The sequence below is a fragment of the Hippocampus bargibanti genome, linkage group LG05, assembly GCF_051943395.1.
Source record: "Hippocampus bargibanti isolate YZ-2025 linkage group LG05, ASM5194339v1, whole genome shotgun sequence".
In the NCBI taxonomy this organism is placed as follows: domain Eukaryota; kingdom Metazoa; phylum Chordata; class Actinopteri; order Syngnathiformes; family Syngnathidae; genus Hippocampus; species Hippocampus bargibanti.
Window position 1 is genome coordinate 11779312 of NC_142738.1, and position 19412 is coordinate 11798723.

The 19412-nt window shown below is 39.5% G+C and overlaps 1 protein-coding gene across 4 annotated transcripts; it reads right to left on the reverse strand.

Annotated features, from left to right (window-relative positions):
- Window positions 1–1357: 1357 nt before the first annotated feature.
- On the reverse strand, window positions 1358–17583 carry LOC148897946 (tetraspanin-18-like). 4 transcript variants are annotated; one of them, XM_088996942.1, is made up of 10 exons: window positions 17454–17583; window positions 17264–17297; window positions 14358–14502; window positions 12789–12884; window positions 9784–9978; window positions 6948–7022; window positions 6769–6867; window positions 6549–6659; window positions 3428–3511; window positions 1358–3046 (listed from the first exon to the last, which is right to left on the reverse strand). In XM_088996942.1, the coding sequence occupies exons 3-10, from the start codon at window positions 14442–14444 to the stop codon at window positions 2987–2989; spliced, it is 807 nt and encodes a 268-aa protein (XP_088853068.1). In that variant the 5' UTR covers window positions 14445–14502; window positions 17264–17297; window positions 17454–17583; the 3' UTR covers window positions 1358–2986. The 4 variants fall into 4 exon arrangements, with proteins under 4 accessions (XP_088853068.1, XP_088853071.1, XP_088853069.1 ...); XM_088996945.1 differs by lacking the exons at window positions 17264–17297; window positions 17454–17583 and adding an exon at window positions 15708–17247; XM_088996943.1 differs by lacking the exons at window positions 17264–17297; window positions 17454–17583 and adding an exon at window positions 15346–15368.
- Window positions 17584–19412: the final 1829 nt, after the last annotated feature.

Genomic DNA, 19412 nt, shown 5'->3' on the forward strand with positions numbered 1-19412 from the left:
ATGGCTCAAAACGTTAACAATAAATTGGTATCTAAAAATATAATAACGCACTTTAAGATTAAATGATATTTATAAAGAAATGACTTTTTAAACCATTTTTTGTTCCTGATATTTGGCATCTTTTGGCATGTACAAGTGTCATGTCCTGACGAGCTGACACTTTCAGAATGTCCTTTAAGTGCTTGTTTGTGAGATTTGAACGCATTTGTTTTGTTGCTATTCATTACTGAGAAGATTTGTTCACAAAGGTAGGTTGTTCAAAAAATGCCCAAAACTTTTAGCTGCCAGGTATGTTAATTCGGGGTACACTGGTAGTAGATACTGATAAAAATTTGTACAGACCTACGGAGGCAAATTGCAAATCAATTATTTATAGCTGGATTTCGACCGGTAGATCAGAAGCTTTAAGTCAAGTTCACCAAATAGGTACCTGAACATGTTTCTCAAACTCCCACAGTAATCCTGCAATCTTGACTTTGTACCGCATCACGTCCGCATCAAGTCTGCTCACACACACATTGAAAATTCTACACTCCTATTTTTCTCCGTTTGGATAAAGACAGAGCTAATGAGGGTGTTGAAACCACGGTTGAAAAAAAGACCGTGGTTGAAAAAAAAACACGGCTCTTTTCCACTACGTAGATCGAAACAGCATACTCTGCCTTTTGGTGGACAATCATTAAATTGCACCTCATTAAAAATATGAATTCCATGTCGGTTGTGCATTTTTTCCACTTTTAAATTATCACGCGGGCCTGTTCAAACCTCCTTGAGGTCGGTTCCGATATTTTTAGTCAAATGCAAAACACCAATAAAAATGAGTTAGTGTCCCAAAACTACTTCAAAATGACACCGGAAATTGAGAGTTTCAGAAGGTCCCGCCCTTGTTAGTGACGCACGAAATGGGCTGATTTGTCTGCTGGAATTTGTGTCAACTAGAATCAAATAGTAGTCTTGGGGCAACACACAACGATTCACCATCGTGTTATGTATGTGTTTTCCTTCTAATTTCGCCATCAACACAGATCAACACGAAGTTTTCACACCAAAAAAAGTACCCCAAATGCATTGTGTCGCTTTCTCGGTCAGGGGCGTTCCAGACGTGACGTGTTCTCAGGCAAAACAAGACTTCCTGAATATTCAGCGCGAGTCTTAAACATAAAATATAGCTATATGCCATGGAATCTTTGTAAAATACGCTCAGTAGAAGTCATTTGAAATGATTTTACAAATTATGGACACAGCTTGTCCGGAGGCGTCAGTTGTTCTTTAAATGGCAGTGAATTAGTTATCACCTGAATTCTTCATATTACGTATATACATATGAGTAAATGAGATGCTTCGAGAATACGACTTTTATTTGTGGCTGATACTGCTCTATTGTCCAGGCAAAAACAATGAGCAGTTTTTGAGAAATGTTGTGGGTGAAATGAAAACATTGGAACCCCCTCCTCGAGAAAAAAAAAAAAAAAACCTCACAAAAAACATTAAATTGCAAAAGTATATTGTAACAAATTTCTTGGGATATGTCACAGTATGCTTAGTTGGAAGCCACATCCAATTTTGATGACATTAAAACATAAATGACTTCCGCGTCACATCTTGACACATGAGACATCTTTGTCTATTCCTGTTCGCAACAGGCACTTTGCAGCAAATGTTCCTGAGATTTGTTTGGCAGTGAATGAGTGACATACTTAATTTTGTGACTTTTCAAATTCCACTCTTGTGCAAATAACCTTCAAAGTCCATTATTGAATGTGTTGCAGTATGCAGTCACTTTTGGAAGAGACATTAGTGAACAAGCGTCCTCAAAAACACAAGACAATAACGGACATAAAGCAACCAGTGTCTGAAGTGTAAATTTTAAGAAAAATGCTGAAAATGAAAACATGTGTGGTTCAATTATCATGATTTTTAAACAGAACGGTCTCAGTGCTGTACATAAATCAAATTGTGTATAAAAATGGACACCACGAAACTGAATTTATTTGGGAATTGAAAATATGACGTAGAGCGCCATTCCCGAATTAGTTTGGGTTTTGGTTTTTCTTGCTTGGGTGCCGACAAAGTGCTGGCCAGACCTCTGGCTGTGTTTTTTCCCCCTTCCACAAGGGGGCAGCATTTTCCTTTTTTCTATGTTAGCAGTTTGTCCCAGCTTCAGTTGTTAAAGCGCCATATAAACCAATATGTATGCATTGCGTTGTATTTTGGACAGCCGCCCTCATTTCAAACTCCAGACCCATACAATTTAGGAATTGACCTTTTTTTGATGAAAGAAGAGAGTCCAAGGTTTCTTAGTCTGCATTGAATGTTTATGCAGTCCTAAAACTCAATATGCTGTGGGTGCTGGAATTTGAGTGACAATGACAAAAACCCGGGCACTGGAGTGGACATTTTTTTGCATGTCTGTCAGTGAATGAGTTAAAATGACATGATTCTAGTGTGAGATGTTGAATCGTGTGTATTGGCATGTTGTATCCATTAAGTTTATTTTATGTAAAAAAAGGGACATCTTGAGAAGGTGTAGCTTCACTTTCTGCTTTTTGGATTGGTTTGTTGATTGAAGTTGATAAAATAAATTAACCGAACACCAAGACAGCTTCGCTTAACCTTACAAAATAAATGGTTTACAATTCAAAGGCCAGCACCGTACTTCTGCTTTGGATTCATCTCATGCTCCATGTCTAGTCCACTTTACAATCAGTCAATCTATGAAAGACCTGGTCCACAAATGACACTTTCCACTGAACATGAAAATTTTTTGAAATGAGTTGTCTCCAATATCCCACTTTTTATGTTGTGTGCCAGTATATTACCTTAACTCAGCGCCTCAAGCTTTGAAGTACAGCCATTTTAATATATATTTTTTACATCCAACCAAACAATTGACATGACTACAACGCATTTACAGGACTTGATTTTTGTCATTCCACACATATTCATTATTTTTCGGGGGTCGGGGGGGGCTTGAGTCCAAACGAGACTACGGAACAGGCCGTCGGAGTCCCCTGAAGAGGCACATCGAAATGGACGAGGATATGATCTGAAAGAACAGAGCAGATGGATTTGAACACATGGGTCATTTCAGACACAGCCACCAGCCCAAATCAAATGACACGGCAGCCGAATTTTAACAAATGAGTGTTGCGTATGTGTTATACAACGAAAACCACTAGATGGTGGGCTTGATATTTTCCTCTCCAGGCCAAAATGAAAACTCTCCTACTTGACAGAAGAGTCCAATTGAGGACCAGATAGTCAAACCTGACACACATTGACTTCAGCCACTAGTGATTTCATTAACGATTTTGTTTATCTGCTGTTTGAGTCTTGAGAATGAGCTTTTTGGCCCTCGATTTGAGACTTTTCCGGTCAATACATAGCAAACGACAAGGCTGAAATACAAATTAAAATATCTCCGTACCTCAAAGATCATCACTAAAATGATCAATGCTCCCCCGACATAGATGTAAGTGCTGTGTTCATTATAGACTGCCTCGTAACAACCCTGTGGACACACAATGCAGTGCAGTTAAGAATAAATAGACTGTAAACTTGCGGCACTGTCTAAAGTCTAAACCATGGGTCACAAATGGAATAATAATAATAATAATAACAATAATAATACATTTCATTTATAAGCGCCTTTAAAAACTCTCAAGCTCACTGTACACGATACGTTTTTCTGTGGGTGAGCAGCAGAAGCCAGACGCCCCAGCATTCACTCAACTCGGAAGTAAATCAAATTGATAGAAAGCTAGTTAGCTAGCTAATATATAGCTAATAGCTAGCTAACTAGCTATATAGATAATAGATAGCTATCAAGCTAGCCAGCTAGTATATAGCTAGCTGGGTAACTAGCTCGATAGGTAGCTGGATAGATAGCTGGACAGATAAATAAATAAAAAGAAGTGAAGAGAGGAAAAAAGAAATCATAAAGTCAAGAGAAAAGACAAAAAAAGCTAAATGGAACGAAAGAAAGTTGAGCCAAAGATAGTGACTGTGGGCACCAGGTGGCAAGCACCTCCATCTACATGTTTTAAAATTTTAAAATACCACAAGTCATTGGACACCATCAATGTCAACAATCAGTTTGACCAAATGTGTGAACTTGTTGCATTTTTCCTAAATTTTGTGAGACAATATGAACATAAGAACATAACTTGAAAAAAAGGAAGGTCATGAACAATAACTTAAAAACATTGGCATGACATTGTGTGCTCTCGATGTATCGTGGTTGGATGTTAAGATAAAAAGCGTCAGTGCTATATAAATCAATATGTATTGTAATGTTTAAATATATTCCCCACTTCATGCTTAACTTGTTATTTTTTTAACACGTGTTGCTTGCTCACCTTCAGTGCCATATTTTCATCCCTTTGAATTTTTGCACCCAGGTTTATTTTCTTTTGGTATTTTGCATGACTTTGCACAGGAACATTTGGGATGTTGTGTGATTGATATTTCCCAGCCAATTATAGCACCATCCCTCATTTGCATAAAAATCAGGGTGATTGGTGCACACTATGCTCTAGTACATTATGTTTGATATTCCAGAAAAAAACCTGGAGTTGTTTGGAGCCTGTGCATGACATTGGTGGGTAAACTGAAAGATACCCCTATGCGGATGAAGTGACGTGGGCAATTGTATCCACCAAATGTACCATCACTATACGTCCACTTTGTTTGTTGAAAATGGAATCAAACTGAAGTGAAATATCAAGGAAATACTGTACTAATTTTCAGGTGTACGGACAATACTATTCCCGTGCCCATGCAGAAATCGCATTTGGGCTACTGATAACATTGTTCAGATGTGTTATAGATGAGTGCGAGCTAAGCATTCAGTATTCAGACGCATTGGATTGAAATCCAATCCAATTCATTTAATAAGTTAGGACAGCACTTTTTGTTTGAAGTCACAGACTAAGTAAGCAAAATTATTGGAAGATACTATTTTAAAATTAACTCATTCACTGCCATTGCCGAATTTATTCAGTAATTGGAAATATGACGTAGGGCACCATTCCCGAATGTGTTCGGGTTTTGGTGTTTCTTGTGGGTGGGAGGCATGCTCCGGTCAGACCTCTGGCAATTTTTTCCCTTCCACAAGGAGGCAGCATTTTCCTGTTTTACATGTTAGCGCTTTGTTCCAGCTTCAGCTGTTATTAAAGCGTTATATCAACCAATATGTATGCTTTGTGTTGTATTTTGTACAGCCGCCCCCGTTTCAAGCTCAGCTAACTCCAGAAGCATATAAATTAGGAAATAACTTTTTTTCTGATGAAAGAAGAGAGTCTAAGGTTTCTCACGCTGCATTTAATGCTTATGTAGTCTTAAAACTTAATATTCTGTGAGTCGTGGAATTTGAGTGACAATGACATAAAAACTTGTGGACACATTTTTGCACGTCTGGCAGTGAATGACTTAACTAAGATGAATTATATTTAATATTTGAGGGATAAGTCTTACTTCGAATGACAGAATTGCCTTCATCAGACTGTTGCATTCTTCATTTGAAATGCTCTTCTGACCCTTTGCTCTTTCAATGCTTGCTTGTTTTAGGGGATTTGAGGTAAAATGCATGCTCTTTTGGGTTAAGGTCCAAGAAGCAGATTTGGTCGGTGTAAGATCTTCCATTTTTGATCTTTTAGTCATTTGTAATGTTGGCAGTTGGGATTGTCTTACACGGTGAAACATCTCGGTTTTGTGGACTTCAAAATTGTGTTTCTACCATCATCTATCATCCATCAATCCATCATCCAAACCTCTAATATCATGAAGGTCATAGACGTGCTGGAGCCTATCCCAGCTGTCTTTAGGTAGTAGGGCTACACCCAGAAGAGGCTGTGAGCCAATCGCAGGGCACACAAAGAACCATCCCGTCCATCACACCTCAAAACGTCTGTAAAATGTGGGAGGAAACCAGAGTACCAGGAGAAAACCCACACAGGCACAGTGAGAACATACGAACTCTGCACAAGAAAGCAGGAGCCCGAATTCCACCATGAGTTACATCAAAAAAGGGTCAAGCACTCATGCCATGACATTGCCCCCACCATGCTTTACAAATAAGATTATGTGGAACCTTATTTACTCCAAACTTTGGACTACAAGAGTCTGGTGAAGTCAATGCATTGTAGCATTTGAAGCAGTTAGAGCAAGAAAGGGTTACTGCACCAAATATGAGATGTTATTTTATCACTGGAAAATGCAGATGATTGAAAAAGCAGAGTTATTGAAAACATTGATATTGAAATCCAGTGAAATAAAAACTGGAATTCTGAACTTTTGTCTCACACTCGTCTTTTGATCTGACACCCAAACATATTCCAACAAAACAAAAGCAATTGGCCTTGCGGTTTCAATACCCTTTGAGGGAATATGAAAGAGGCCAGGGAGGCTTGGGTTTGAAATACAAGCAAACAAACAAACCAACCTGATTTGTTCCATTCACTTTGCAAGAAAAAAATAATCAGATCCATGTTGCATCAGGGCAAACAAAAATGTGGAATTAACCTGCAGTGTGTTTATTTAATAAGTACCAAGAGAAATGCATTGGCTCCCTCGCACTTGGACGAGGGCGCTGGGACGCAGCAAGAATTGGGAAGATCAGCCTCAAAATCGTCCTTGCCATTTATACCACAACATTTGAACTGAAATGAGACAAGAGTAGAACACACACATTTTATTCCAGTGCTGGTCAGGAATCGATGAAATATATGACTTGTCGTGACTGGTTTGTCACATGTGCTCGGGACTTACATCACTCATCACCTTGCTCAACACAACTGTGTTGTGCGCATCCAGGTTTGTGAAATTATATTCAGCGAGAAACCATTCCTTTAACCAGTCTTCGGATAACTGAAAGAGGCACAGAATATTCACAGTATAAGGAAAAGAATCACCGTTTTACAAAACAAGTCACCAGATGTTGAGCTTACCGTTGACAATTTTGTGATGGCATAAATCCCAGAAAAGAGCGTTATTAAGAAGATGCTGGTCATGCATCCAAAGTACTACAACAAGACCAAAGGACATAGCGGAGAGTCAAGAAAGTAGTATTTGCTTAAAAAAATCACATGACCCCCCTCCCAAAATAAATAATAATAATTGACACCCTGAATATCAAATGGCACATTTCATCGAGCTTCAAACATTCTGAGCGAGCGCAGGTTGTGCTCAGAGACTTTCGGGAACGCAGCCACTCGGTGTGGCTTGAGGGAGCCGGAATGAATTTCAGAAGTGAGTGGACCAGGATTTTTGGTGCAAGTCCAAGCTGTAATATTAACAAATACAATTGCCGCCTGAGTATACGTTGCAGGACCATACAAACTATGGAGGAAAAAAAAATGGATTCTACCACAAAAAAAAAAATAAAAGAAAATACAGTAATTGAAGGAACCAGGTAAAGAAACAAAATTGATCATGAAAATCTCATGAGCAAAGAATAGAAGAGAGCAAAAGAAAATAATATTCATGGAGAAAGTTATGTCGTGAAAACTATTTACCTCTCCCAAAATACAGCCGCCCCCCACCTTACAAACGAGATATGTTCCGAGTAGTCGTTCATAAGGTGAATTGGTTCGTAAATTGCTTCAGTGCTATATTTTGTATAGAATGTACAAAATGTTTAAAGGACAACCCACACGATTTTTTTGTTTCCTGACATCAGAAAAACGTTTTATGCATCTAAAATACCCAAAACACAAAGGCTGATATTTTTAGTCAAATGCAAAACACCAATAAAATTAGTTAAAGTGTCCCAAAACTACTTCAAAATGACCCCGGAAATTGCGAGTTTCAGAAGATCCCGGCCCCTTGTTCATCACATCACGCCAGGACGTCTTTGCCCTGCTCTAGAACAGTGGTCGGGAACTTATGGCTCGCGAGCCATATATGGCTCTTTTGATGATTGCATATGGCTCGCCGATAAAACTAAATACATATTCTTGTTTATTCGCTGCTCATTTCCTGTTGGGGCTGCAGTTGGCGGAAAGCGCAATTTTGATTGGATGATACTGGCCATCATGTTGAAACAGGTAAACCCCCCTTTATTTAAATGAGTCTGACGCGTACACTTCAGCACCGGGATATTCGCCTTTGAGGAGAGAAAAGGTTCTGATTCTAATTTACAATGGAACAATACCATCGATGAAACAGTCGAATGTCAGTGACATTTTAACAAGCCCCATGTTAATGTTAGCATCAATATACTTCTGCGAGAAGTATATTGCAGATAGCAAGTGTGGAAGCTTATGAGCCGTGTGCAGGCTAGCTAGCAGTAACTTTGCCGGCAAGTTGAATTTCATTCCGATCGTTTGGCTGGATTTTAACCAATCACGAGGAACGGAAAACGATTCATGTTAACAGAGAGTACTATCACAAAGTCATTTTTAATAATACATACTGACATTTTGCTGAAAAGTGGCCGTGCGTGTTTGCATGTGTGTGTGTGTGTGTATGTGTGCGCGCATGTGTGTGCGTTCGCATGGAAAACATTTCTAAATATTTTACTTTTATGGCTCTCTTAGTCAAAAAGGTTCCCGACCCCTGCTCTAGAATCAAAACAATTACGTCAGATTCGGAGAAGATGCTTACTTTTTACTCATCCAGTTATGAATGATTCAAATAGTTCTGGAGAAAACCATAAATGTTTGCAATCGATTAAAGAAGTACTTGCGTATCAATTCGAGCAGTCAGGATTCCAATTTAACGTCCCAGAAAATGCACAAGATGGCGCCCAAGCTCCATTGGAAATGGGATGATTTGTGTCAACTAGAATCAAATAGTAGTCTTGGTGCAACACACAACGATTTACCATCGCCTTATTCATGTGTTTTCCTTCTAATTTCGCCATTAACACAGATCAACACAGAGCTTTCAGACCAAACAAAGTACCCAAAATGCATTGTGTCGCTTTCTCGGTCAGGGGCGTTCCAGACGTCACGTCACATCAGGCATCATCATCAACTCGCAAACAAGACTTCCCGTATATTCAGCGCAAGTTTTAAAATGTAAAATATGTCTATATACCGTGGAATCTTGTAAAATACGCTCAGTCGAAGTCATTTGAAGTAATTTTACAAATTATGGACACAACTTGTCCGGAGGGGTCGGTTGTCCTTCAAGTCAAACACTGAACGGGGAAGTACAATACACAGATGCTCTAACAATCGGTAAATAAAATCACACCTACTGTGGTACGATGACATGTATCTTGGGTCTTCAGGAAGCCATTACTGAAGCTGCTGGCATGTAATTACTGAATTATGCGCCAGCAACCATTACTTTTAGTTATGCACCAGGTCCTCCTGGAGCATCAACTGGGAAGAGGGATTCCCTGCCCGCCCACGCACTCTACGCAGTCAACCGCAAGTGAGGTCGGCCGGAAAAAGGCGCGCAATACAAAATCTAACTTATAGCATCTCTGTCCAAACATTTTTTGACATACCCGCAAAAATGTTCGAATGTACTGTTTTTCGTAACTTGAATGTTCGTAAATTGGGGAGTGTCTGTAAATACATGTATATTTGAAATACATGAAGGCACCTTGAAAAATAATGGCCACGGTGTCAGTATATAGAACCTTACTTTTGCACAGAAACGGTGTTTCATTCTTTCAGCATAAAAGATACAGATCATGACCTCGCAGTCAAACATATTTAAGAAAAAAAATCCAAACGGAATCCAATCAAGAAAAGAATGAAATCAACACAATTTGATTGTTTTTCAAAATCATGGAGGCCCAGCAGAGTAAAATCGATGTAATATACTTACGACAATGAGCGTGCATCTATTTTCACGAAGGGCTCCGTACCAGCCGAGGAAGGCCAGAAAGAAGAGCAAGGTTCCAATGGCAATCACCAAGTAGATGAGATTGGAGAGCAATGGATGTATCTGGATCAGCTCACCAATAGTTCTTGTGCCCAACACCACCAGCAATCCTATGCCCAACAAGAGTAATCCTACCATCTGAAAAAAAGGGATGTGGGATGGGGCCAGATGAAGGAGCCACAAAGCCATTGCATTAGGAACATAATGAACCGATTCATAATGAACCGATGAACCGATTAAAGGCACACCAGAACAACTCATATTAGTGCATAATAACAATTGGAGAGTTATCTGCATTGAAAGTGAGGGCGGCTGTACAAAAGGTAATTGCTGCCCCCACGTGGAAGGGAAAAACATTGCTAGAGGTCTGACAGAAGTTTCAAATGCACCCCCCCACACACACACAAGAAAAAACAACCCTAACAAATTCAGAAATGGCGCTGCACTTCATGCTTATCAATTCCCGAGTATATTCCAAAATGGCTGCGAATGAGTTAAAAGGGAATGGATGACATTGCAAGTTGTAGAAATGTTGTTTCATCAATACTGTTCGACTTAAAGGACAACCGACGTCTCCGGACAAGTTGTGTCCATAATTTGTAAAATGGCTTCAAATGACTTCTACTGAGCGTATTTTACAAAGATTCCACCGCATATAGCTATATTTTACGTTTTCAGATTCACGCTGAATATTCCGGAAGTTGAGTTGCTGATGAGTCCTCACCCTACGTCACTGAAGAAACGCCCCTCACCGAGAAAGGACATACCTTGCATCACCTCAATGCATTTTGCGGTACTTTGTTTGGTCTGAAAACTTTGTGTCGATCCGTGTTGATGGCAAAATTAGAAGGAAAACACATAAATAACGCAATGGTGAATCGTATGTTACACCGAGACTTGATGCTAGTTAGGTGTGTGATGTCGGTTGTCCTTTAAAGGACAACCGACGTCACTTTTTTGTTTTTTTAACTGACACAAGAAAAACGTTTTATAGCATCTAAAATACCCAAAACACGCAGTATGATATTTTTTGTCAAATGCAAAACACCAGTAAAAATGACTTAAAGTGTCCAAAATCTTCAAAAAATTGAGCTGCGAATTGGGCATTTTCAGAAAGTCCCGCCCCCAGTTTGTGACATCACGCCAAGACGTCTTGCATTGCTTGTGAATCAAAACAATGGCTTCAGATTCGGAGAATATGCTTTCTTGTTAACCATCCAGTTATGAATATGATTCAAAATCGTTCTGAAGAGGAAAGCATACTGTTTGCAATTAATTGATTAAAGAATTTATTTGTGCCATTTTGAGGCAACATTGGGGGAAAATCTCTCACCCAAAGAAAGAGGCACAAAATGGCGACATCCTGTGGCCACCTCCGTTTACACAGGCTGATAAATTCCTTATATGGCGCTTGGACGCCCTCTTCTGGCCTTCTGGCGGCTTTTGGGTGCAACACGAGGTCCCCAGACCAAACAAGTACAGCAAAATACATTGACGTGATGGAAGGGCCGCTACAATGCGTCTTTTTTACGGTCAAGGGTGGTCCTTTAGTGACATCACGTACGAACTTGTCACCAACTCAAAAACAAGACTTCCGGAATATTCAGCGCGAGTCTTAAAACGTAAAATATAGCTATAAGTGGTGGAATCTTTGTAAAATACGCTCAGTAGAAGTCATTTTACAAATTATGGACACAACTTGTCCGGAGATGTCGGTTGTCCTTTAAAGTGTCAAAAATCTGCAAAGAAATTAACCCGGAAGTGGCCAGTTTCGATAGGTCCCGCTCCCTTGTTTGTGGTGTCACTATTGGTCACATAGTGCCTTGGTCCAGAATCAAAACAATGGCTTCAGAGAGTTCTGATTCGGAGAATATGCTTGCTTGTTACTCATCCAGTTATGAATATGATTCAAATAGTTCTCAAGAGGAAAGCATACATGCTTGCAATCGATTAAAGAATTTATTCGTGCCATTTTCAGGTATCTGGGGGCGGGAAATGAAACACCAAAAAGAGGCAGAAAATGGTGACAAAGCTCCGTGTATGGAATTAATCAGCCCGTTTCCACAGGTTGATTAAATCCTTACATGGAGCTTTGTCGCCTTCTTCTGCGTCTTTTTGGTGCTCCACAAAGTTTTCAGACCAAACGAAGTACAGCAAAATGCATTGGCGTGATGGAAGGACTGCTACAATGTGTCCTTTTTTTCGGTCAGGGGCGTTCCTTTAGTGACGTAACGTGAGGACTCGTCACCAACTCAAAAACAAGACTTCCGGAATATTTAGCGCGAGTCTTAAAACGTAAAATATAGCTATATGCGGTGGAATCTTTGTAAAATACGCTTCGTAGAAGTCATTTGAAGCCATTTTACAAATTATGGACACAACTTGTCCGTCGGTTGTCCTTTAAAGTGCCAGTCATAAACTCCATATGGCACAAAGTGCCTTGGATATTTCATCTGACGAATTGAATGAAAGGTGGACTTGAATAAAATCATACATGTTAAGTACTCACTTTGTAAAGCAACTATTGACACAATAAAAGAGAATGTTAAACACATTTTTATACTAGTTGAATGTATAAACAATGAAAGCATTTTTGTGTTTTATATAGACTTTTGTAACTATTGACACAATACATACAGACAGTTCATTTGTAAGGTGCAACAAACGAAAATGTAACACATTTTTAATCTAGTTGAATGTATAAATAAACAATGAAGGCATTTTTGTGTTTTATTTACACTTTTGTAACACTTACATTTTAACACGCACCAGAGTCACGAGTAGGAAAATCTCCCGATTTATGATTTCTGAAAACTTAACATGTATGATAAAAAAATATTGGCCTCTTTTCATAAGATGTAAATGTGGCTACTGTCAAGTCAGTCACGGGGTCTTGACTGACAACAAATGTATTTAAGGCCACAGGAAGAGAGATTCGGGTTACTTACAATAAAGAAGGTGTTGAGGATTAACAAGAAATACTTGACGCCCATCAGACAGTCACCTGTCATGACGGTTTTCGATCGTGGGCGCATGACAACCGCCTGTCAAAAAAACAAAAAACAAAACAGCACTTCATGAAAAAGCTCCTTGGCACAATCAATCCTGTCTGGTTTATGCACTTCAAGTTGCCTCATAAAATGAGACTGCCAAGTATTTTTTTTAATGCATAGTGGTACAACAAAAACATTTACTGCAAAAATTACTTGCAAATAAACAGAACATCGATGAAAAGGTTTCTTCAGCCGTCATCTGTACTTCTTTGAAGGTGTCGGATGTTTCGCTTCTTTTTCCAAGATGCTTCTTCAGCGAACTAAAGTTTAGCTGGTAGTTTCGGCCCTATATATATCCCTACTGTCCAGACGTGGCGGTGCTGGACTCTGCTATGATTGGTCCCTGCTCTCAGGTTGGGGGGAGCAGAAGACTACTCCTGGGGGCTCCACTGGTTACTTCTATTGTCCTGCCTGAGTATGACGTCGACTGGCCTGATTGCCCCATTTGCTCTGGTATCACCTCATCAGCATAACTAAGCCTATGCTAAATTCTATGCTGAATCCTTTCATTGGCTCCTAAAGGCATATCAATCAAGAAATGCAGAAATATATTTTTTATAATATAATATTGATCATAAATAAACTCTCATCCTGCATTTCTATTAGTATTATCGATAAAACCCTAGATGAAGAGTTTATCCATCAGAATACAAACATAGGAAACCTATTTTCTGGATATTTAGTAACAAACAAACAATATACAACCAAGCTAAGTACCGTATTTCCTGGAAGATAAGGTGTGCCTTCAACCAAGGACATATTTAAAAACATTTTCCATACATAAGGTGCACAGCATTATAAGGGGCACTTTCAATTAATGACACATTTTAAACCGTTTTCCATACATAAGGCACATCGGGACATGGTCAACTTTTGAAAAAAATCTTTTTGGTGCGCCTTATAGTGCAGAAAATACGCTAATTTGCACACACTTGGACACCTGAAGGGTTCCCATGCAATCTTGTGTTGACAGCCGAAAAATGCCACATGTCGCTAGATATTGGAACAATGAGGTACTAACTTTAAATTTATGGCAGTACACATTTGTACCGTCAGTATTAAAAGGGTTAAGTGGACTGCAAAAATTACTCTCAAATTAACAGAACATTTTCCTCAGATGAGATACTTTGCCATACTTTTAGTGCGCATATAGAGGGATACATACATATTGGGCCAGAGCTACCAGCACAATTTTTAGTTCAATGACGAAGCTCTTCGGATGAGGGGCGAAACGTCCGACACTATCAGATGACGACTGAAAAAACGTTTTCATACACAGGGATGCTTTTTGGGGTAGTGGCGGTCCTCGTACAAGACAAGACTCCCTTTTTGTTTGTCCCATTTTTCAGGAATACATGCCCTACAATAAAAATGCATTGCAACGTTTTACATAGTTATGATAAGTGTGTCTAATATTTAGATGTTGTTGTTTTTTGTGACAGTACTTGCACGCATTTTACTTACATGATGATGATGATGGTGCCGCGATTGTTCTGTGCGCAGCGACTCTGGCCGGCTTCCATAAGAGGCAGGCTCTATGCGAGTGTGCATCTTCCGTTGTTGAATGGAAAGAGCCTCTTACTCAGCAAGCTCAGTGCACTCTACTTGTCTTCATGTGAAAGGAGCAATGGTTATTTTATTTTTAGTTCTTCAAAACGGGATGATTATTTTATTGGGTACATCACTTAGTTATAGTTGTGGCACTTGTGCAAATACAATATAAATTAAGTTGAATCTGACTTAAGCATACACAGCCATGCTATTCCCAGTTCATCATCAACATGCTAAATTCAGCACCTGCCCAGGAATAGAGAACTCTTTGAACAACAAAGATGTCATTGCAAATCTCTCACTTTAATGCCAATTACGCCGTTGAATGGCAAGGATTTATGCTATAAGGAAACCCTTGACCTGCTAGAAATCATTTTGGGGATTTCACTGTACATGGAAAAGCAGCCTGTCATCAAAAGCATGAACTTGCATCATAAATGAGAACACACATGCTCCACACAGAGTGTGTGTAAATGTAACCGGCCTCAGGCCTAGGGGATACCTGGGTCGGTCCAAAGCGCTTCACAGGCAGGTAGCACTGTGAACGACGAGGAAAGACAACACGAGACAACCGTGTTAATCAGCTTCTAACAACGGCATTTATGACCACTCATCAAAACATCAATTCAGCAATTTCAATATCAGAATACATTCATGTGTAGATCTATACATTCAACATCTATACATTGTATATATCCTCCACATTCGCACATGCTTATGCACGTCTGCCCGCTCGTGTGTGTTGTACTGGGAACTACAATTGACATCCAAAAATCCAAATTCATCAAAGCCACAAAATATTCATCAAAGCCACAAACAAGGTTTCATATCTAGCATCGCCCAATAAGTCCCCAATTACTTTAACATCTAGAGAATGTCTAACACTTATTATTTTGAATACCTGTGAACGACGAGGAAAGACGACACGAGACAACCTGTTAATCAGCTTCACACAACGGCATTTATGACCACTCATCAAAACATCAATTCAGCAATTTCAATATCAGAATACATTCATGTGTAGATCTATACATTCAACATCTATACATTGTATATATCCTCCACATTCGCACATGCTTATGCACGTCTGCCCGCTCGTGTGTGTTGTACTGGGAACTACAATTGACATCCAAAAATCCAAATTCATCAAAGCCACAAAATATTCATCAAAGCCACAAACAAGGTTTCATATCTAGCATCGCCCAATAAGTCCCCAATTACTTTAACATCTTGAGAATGTCTAACACTTATTATTTTGAATACCTGTGAACGACGAGGAAAGACGACACGAGACAACCGTGTTAATCAGCTTCACACAACGGCATTTATGACAACTGCGCATGCGTGAGCTGAGCCTACATCGCCTTCCTCTGTTCCATTCACAGGCGCGTAGCGCCCTCTCCTGACTTGGTAGTCTAATCGACTAACATACAATAACAGAGGTCGTTTCTAACCCCCTACACTAACACACGATGGGCAGATTTTCCATGGCAAGATGCCACTTGTGCTGTGATTCCACCAGTGGTGGACCGTCAGATCTGCAAAGCCTTCCCTGCTGGCCTAAAATCATCTGAATCACTGACTGATGTAAATTATATTTTGTCCATGAATTCTTAATAAGTAATTCCAAATTGTCTTTCAGCTTCATTTCATTGCTTTCCCCCCATTGTGTAGCTTCCAGATGTTTTTCGTATTCAAGCATTTAACCAAGCACATTTCAGACATCATTTGTTTCTAGGGTCAGAAATCTACCTGGATGTCTTCACAATCAGTTCTGCAGGCCCTGTCGCATCAAATATGTCAATCAACTTGTTGCTCTAACCTATCAGATTTCAAGTTGGCAACCCAAAAGTTGTCTTTTTGAAAAAAGTATGATTGGCTAGTCACTAGCCAATCGTAGTTTGCGAAAGCTGCTCTGATCACAAGCCGCTAGCGATTAGCTCATACTGGCCAGAGGTAGCACACTGTATCGGTCGCGAGCTGCATCAGCAAATATATTGTGTTGACTTATTGCGGTTTTGTCAACCCACAATGTATGAAGGAGGAAAGGTTGGAGATTAACTGTTAATGTCATTTTCAAGAAAAAAATGTGCATTGTGAAGAAAGGTCGGTCAGTTATTTGCTGGCTTATGGTACCCTCTAGTGGACTTGTAGTAAATCACACACTTTTGTCAGACTTGGCATTAATGAAGGCCTCGCGATGAAATCCACGGCCCGCCACTGGATACAACCACACATGGTGTCCAAATTTGCATTAATTCACATTAATCCCATGGTTCAGTGAAAAATCCCCAAAATGATTTTTGATTTTGTGTGGTTGTTTCTCGAAAATTATCTTTTTTTTTTTGTTGTTTACATTTACGCACTCTTGCAAAGCACACTTATTCTATTACAAACTGACAGTGGCCCATCTTCACAGAAGTGAAAGGTTATGTGGCCCTCACAAGAAAACGTTTGGGGACCACTAATTTGGATGACATGAATCTAATCAGATTTTTTTTCATTTTAGGGCTGATTGTGGCCAAAACAACCATCATAATAATTGTAGAACAATTTGAATCATTAACAAACTGCATTTTTTCCACACTGCTCATCTACAAACAATATGTATATCGTGTTCAGTGCAGATGACGAGACAGTGCAATAGAGCCAGACCAAGGGGGATGCTAATCCGTTCGGAGGCACTAGCTCTTCATTTTCACCATCACTGCTCCTACCACTCGACAGAACATCCCTTCTCGTTCCGCCGAAGTTAGCGTCAAGAGTCACGACGCAACAGTGACATGTTATTTCGTAGAAATACTGCTTGTGATACTTACCAAAATTTCCAACCTACGCCGGCAAGCGTGTTGTCTGCGAAACACAATGCGGTGACAGTTTACAATAAAAACGTTCAACCCGACAAGTATCAAAAAGCGGCAGCAGCAGGTGATGTCAACTCCAAAAGATCCAGTGACTAAGGCCGGTAGATGTCGCAACGTGTGCTAAAACGTCGGCTTCTGTGCTCACCTTTGTCGACTTGAGACCACTGAAATAAACGTTCAATGTGCGTGACAACATCGTCCATTCATCCGTTTGACGTTCACAGTCCGCGTGAGCCTTGCTGGGTTGCATAATCGAGGAAAACACAGGAAACACGAAGAATCGTTTTTTTCTGAGAGCACGCAAACGTATCAATTACGTCACCCGAACGTCCGTTTGTTTGCATCTTAGTTTTTATTTATGGTATTTTTTATTTTTTTTTTTGGACCGGGACAAATGAATGTGACGTGAATGTTCCACTTGTTGGGCAGTTGAGCAGTGTCTTTTCTACTAGAATGTGCGTTTTCGGTGCGCACAATATTGGTTAAGTCAACTAATATTTGATATTTAAAATCCTGATGGGTTTCAACAAATATAATAATAATAATAATAATAATACATTCCATTTATAAGCGCCTTTCAAAACTCTCATGGTAACTTTACAGTCACACGATATTTTTCTTCTGCGTGTGAGCAGCGGCAGCCACACGCGACAGCGTTCACTCAACCCGGCATTGTTGTTCATAAGACTTTATAAGAAGAAATACTGCGATGCATTTAGACCAGAGGTGTCAAACTCAGTCATACGGTATTTATTTTTGAATCAGCCAAAGTGAACTCATTCACTGCCAGACGTGTGCAATAATAATAATAATAATAATAATAATAATAATAATAATAATAATAATAATAATAATAATAATAATACATTTAATTTCTAAGCACCTAAAATGTGTCCACTCCAGTGTCAGGTTTGTTCTCATTGCCACTTTAGTTTCAGGACACACAGAATATTGAGTTTTAGGACTAAATAAACATTCATCGCATTGTAAGAAACCATACACTCTCTTTTATTAGAAAAAAAAAAGTTATTTCCCAAATTATATGGATCTGGAGTTATATGAGCTTGAAATGAGGGTGGTTGTCCAAAATACAATGCAATACATACATATTGGTTTATATAGTGCATATAATGAAGCAGGTTAAATATGTGATGCCCATTTCACGGTAAAATCAGAGGATTGTCATCAAATGGTCAGTATAGTTTTGCTTTGTTTGAATGCCACTGTGCCGATGACCATTTTGTGTTTGGGAGCCTTTTTCTGAGCATCTTCATCTTTATGAAGTTCATAGACTTGCTGTTCTGTAGCCACAAGGAGACACAAGCCAGTGTCTTATTTTGCCGGTCCCAAGCCCGGATAAATACAGAGGGTTGTGTCAGGAAGGGCATCCGACGTAAAGGCTTGGCCAAAACAAACATGCCAATACAACCTGTGAAGATGGAGGACACTGATTCGCTGTGGCGACCCCTTGAAGGGAAAAGCCGAAAGGAAACGAAGAAGACTTTGTTCCAGCTTCAGCTGTTGTTAAATCGCTATCTTCTTCGTTTCCTTTCGGCTTTTCCCTTCAAGGGGTCGCCACAGCGAATCAGTAACCTCCATCTTCAGAGGTATGATACGCATGTTTGTTTTGGCCAAGCTTTTCTGTCGGATGCCCTTCCTGAACAAAGAAAAAACAAAACCGAACTAATTCAGGAATGGCACTCCACATCATTTTTTCACTTCACGAATAAATTATATGAATGACTTAATATAGGGATAAATACTGTAATAGTTTTTTTTTTCTTTCTTATTCTTTACACTGCTTATTTTATTGCCACGCCTGTCCCCATATGAACAGTTTTTAAAACATATTCTTAATGTAGAGTACTGCAAAACAACAGTTTACAAATCCGCAGTAGGAGAACCACTGCTCTAATCTGCGCATAGATGCAAATGTTAAAATGTGCTCCGAGATTGGCTGTTGACCAGTGACACCCACGTCGGCAGAACCACTCAACTTCATCTTGAGCATCATGCTGAATACCAAATAATCATCAGTGCTGAGACCATGCTGAGCTTGTACGAGGGAAAACACTTTGTCATCTCTTCCAATATGACCCATGGG

Bases quoted from the DNA above. Each gene is read 5' to 3' on its own strand.
- LOC148897946 (XM_088996942.1), bottom strand. From the start codon at position 14,444: ATGCACACTCGCATAGAGCCTGCCTCTTATGGAAGCCGGCCAGAGTCG. The intron at 7,023-9,783 runs GTAAGTATATTA...GTCTTGTTGTAG, and splicing joins ATAGATGCACGCTCATTGTC to TACTTTGGATGCATGACCAG. The intron at 6,660-6,768 runs GTAAGTCCCGAG...GTCTCATTTCAG, and splicing joins TGAGCAAGGTGATGAGTGAT to TTCAAATGTTGTGGTATAAA.